We start from the raw sequence: 3,058 nt of genomic DNA on the forward strand, positions 1-3,058 counted from the left end.
TCAAAATTTTATTTCTATAGAAAATTTTGTCAACATTTTATTTCTATAGAAAATTTATGAGGTACTTCACTCGTTCTATAGAAAATTTTTTCAAAATTTTATTTTTATAGAAAATTTTGTCAAAATTTTATTTCTATACAATTTTTTTTATTTCTATAGAAAATTTTATTTCTATAGAAAATTTTGTCAAAATTTTATTTCTATAGAAAATTTTATCAAAATTTTATTTCTATAGATAATTTTGTCAAATTTTATTTCTTTAGAAAATTTTGTCCAAATTGTATTTGTATAGAAAAATTTGTCAAAATTTTATTTCTGTAGAAAATTTTGTCAAAATTTTATTTCTGTAGAAATTTTTTTCAAGCTTTTATTTCTATAGAAAATTTTGTCAAAATTTTATTTCTATAGAAAATTTTGTCAAAATTTTATTTCTATAGAAAATTTTGTCAAAATTTTATTTCTAGAGAAAATTTAGTCAAAATTTTATTTCTATAGAAAATTTCATCAAAATTTTATTTCTAGAGAAAATGTTGTCAAAATTTTATTTTATTTCTATAGAAAATTTTTTTATCAAAATTTTATTTCTATAGAAAATTTTGTCAAAATTTTATTTCTATAGATATGTTTGTCAAAATTTTATTACTATAGATAATTTTGTCAAAATTTTATTTCTATAGAAAATTTTGTCAAAATTTTATTTCGATAGAAAATTTTGCCAAATTTTATTTCTATAGAAAATTTTGTCAAAATTTTATTTCTATAGATAATTTTGTCAAAATTTTATTTCTATAGATTTTTTTATAGAAAATTTTATTTCTATAGAAAATTTTATCAAAATTTTATTTCTATAGAAAATGTTGTCAAAATTTTATTTCTATAGAAAATTTTGTCAAAATTTTATTTCTATAGAATTTTTTTATTTCTATAGAAAATTTTATCAAAATTTTATTTCTAGAGAAATTTTGTCAAAATTTTATTTTATTTCTATAGAAAATTTTGTTAACATTTTATTTCTATAGAAAATATGTCAAAATTTTATTTCTATAGAAAAATTTGTCAAAATTTTATTTATATAGACCATTTTGTCAAACTTTTATTTCTATAGAAAATTTATGAGGTACTTCACTCGTTTTCTCTTAGTCAACTATGGCAACCGTGTTCGTAATTGTATATAGCCTCCATATAAAGCGGCCACACTATTTCAATACTGGCTCTCTTATTACCGCGCAAAAGTTCATATCGGTTCGTAATTATTTGTAGACCTCCCTATATAAATCGATCAAGAACTGAATCTATATTTCTATAGAAGTTTCTACGCAATCCAGGGTGGAGAGTACATAAGATTCGGATTTATTACTGTATTTATTATATATTTAAACTTATTATTCAGTTTACTAAGATATTCTTAGTCTAAGGGTATATATTCAATAACAATCTTTACATAGCAGCATTTACATATTCCATAATCTATTCACATCCATTATAAGCTTCAATCTCCTTAACCATTGCTTTATAGTTACTCAACATGATATTCCATTCGTCGGTCTCCTTTATTGTGTCTAGATTTACTTTAATGAAATGTTTTGTTCTGGCCCTTAGCGTTTTGGCCGTATAACGATCAGCTAACACAAAAGTGGCCAAGGCATTATCTATGGTGATATCACGATATAGGACAGATTCACACATTACCTTGAGATAAGTCAAATCATATTTATCGGCTGCAGCCAACAAGTCACTGGCCATTTCATCTATATTGGGGGCTTTATTGGTATAGATGAATCTAAGCATTTCCTGTATGACTCGATAATCGAAATCTTCTATGACAATTTGATTTGAGGTATTCTCCAGCATGCTATCATGGTCAAGCATTGCTGCAAAGACATCACTACGTAGACTTAAAATTGCTTTATGGGCCGGATATGATTTACCCTGAACACGAACAGTGACATCACTAAATTTTCCCATACGAAAGAGGCTAGACAGTCCACATAGTAATCTGGCCTCAATCGTGGCCATACCACTGACATCACAGGGTGAACTATCGAATATATCAATCATCACAGTCATATCACAATACATTGTTAGAACATCATTCGAGAGCAGATGTCGGGATTTGTCCTGTAGATCACTGGAGGTCACATTACGAGGGAATATAAAGGCTCCATATGATGTGGCTAGACCATTCCATTTGCCAAGGGCATAGTCGAATTCTCCATCATTTCTCAACAGGCCACATTTCAATTTAAATTTTACCCGACTCTGGTCACTTGATATTAATTTCAACAGCAGCACAATCCTTCCGCCCTCGTTTTCGGACATTATCAATTGCCATGTGATTTTACTATCTATTCTTTCGGCAAATACGGGAGACTCTACTTTATCTTTGAATTGGCTAAAATTTTTTATTTTCCAAAGATAGCAAAAATTGCTCACACGAACACGATCACAAAACCATTGATCACCGCTGGGTATCTTTGTGATATCTGTAGGTTTATGCAAAGCACAGATCTTTGTAGTGTTAGCGGAAGGCATAAGGGAAACTATTTTGTGTGTGTGTACTTGGTAGAAGCAAATGTCCGTGTACTTTCCTTGAATGCTATAATAAAACTGAATATATTCTTTTCATCCCAAAACATTTAGTTAACCTTTTGAAATTTACCTTCAGAGAGATAGTAGGTATTGAAATTTTGCACATTAGGTAAAAATTTCCATACAGGCAGGTAGATACATTGACAATAGGGATTTGAATGTCGGGGATTTCCGCCTTAAGGAGAGGACCAACTCATTACCATGCCAATGCAAATTTCATATAATTAGCAAATGTTGGTCTTTAGTTTCAACTCATGTCAATGAAGGAAATGAAATGAGTACACACAGAGAAAATTGTTTATGATGCCCATATTAAAATGACAAATTAAGGGATTGGACGAAGGACGTTCGGTTTTTGGTTTTGCCAAAATTTCCAAAAAAAAACCGAGAAAAATTATTTTTTTCCGAATTTCTTTAGATAGACGGAAGACGATTGATGTTTTTTACCTTTAATGAAATCTGAGATCAA

At 28.4% G+C, this 3,058-nt stretch overlaps 1 protein-coding gene across 1 annotated transcript; it reads right to left on the reverse strand.

Annotated features, from left to right (window-relative positions):
* Positions 1–1,342: 1,342 nt before the first annotated feature.
* LOC142227485 (speckle-type POZ protein-like) lies at positions 1,343–2,593 on the reverse strand. The gene has a single exon (XM_075298040.1). The coding sequence runs from the start codon at positions 2,530–2,532 to the stop codon at positions 1,468–1,470; it is 1,065 nt and encodes a 354-aa protein (XP_075154155.1). The 5' UTR covers positions 2,533–2,593; the 3' UTR covers positions 1,343–1,467.
* Positions 2,594–3,058: the final 465 nt, after the last annotated feature.

This window comes from Haematobia irritans, chromosome 2 (genome assembly GCF_050003625.1).
Source record: "Haematobia irritans isolate KBUSLIRL chromosome 2, ASM5000362v1, whole genome shotgun sequence".
NCBI lineage: Eukaryota > Metazoa > Arthropoda > Insecta > Diptera > Muscidae > Haematobia > Haematobia irritans.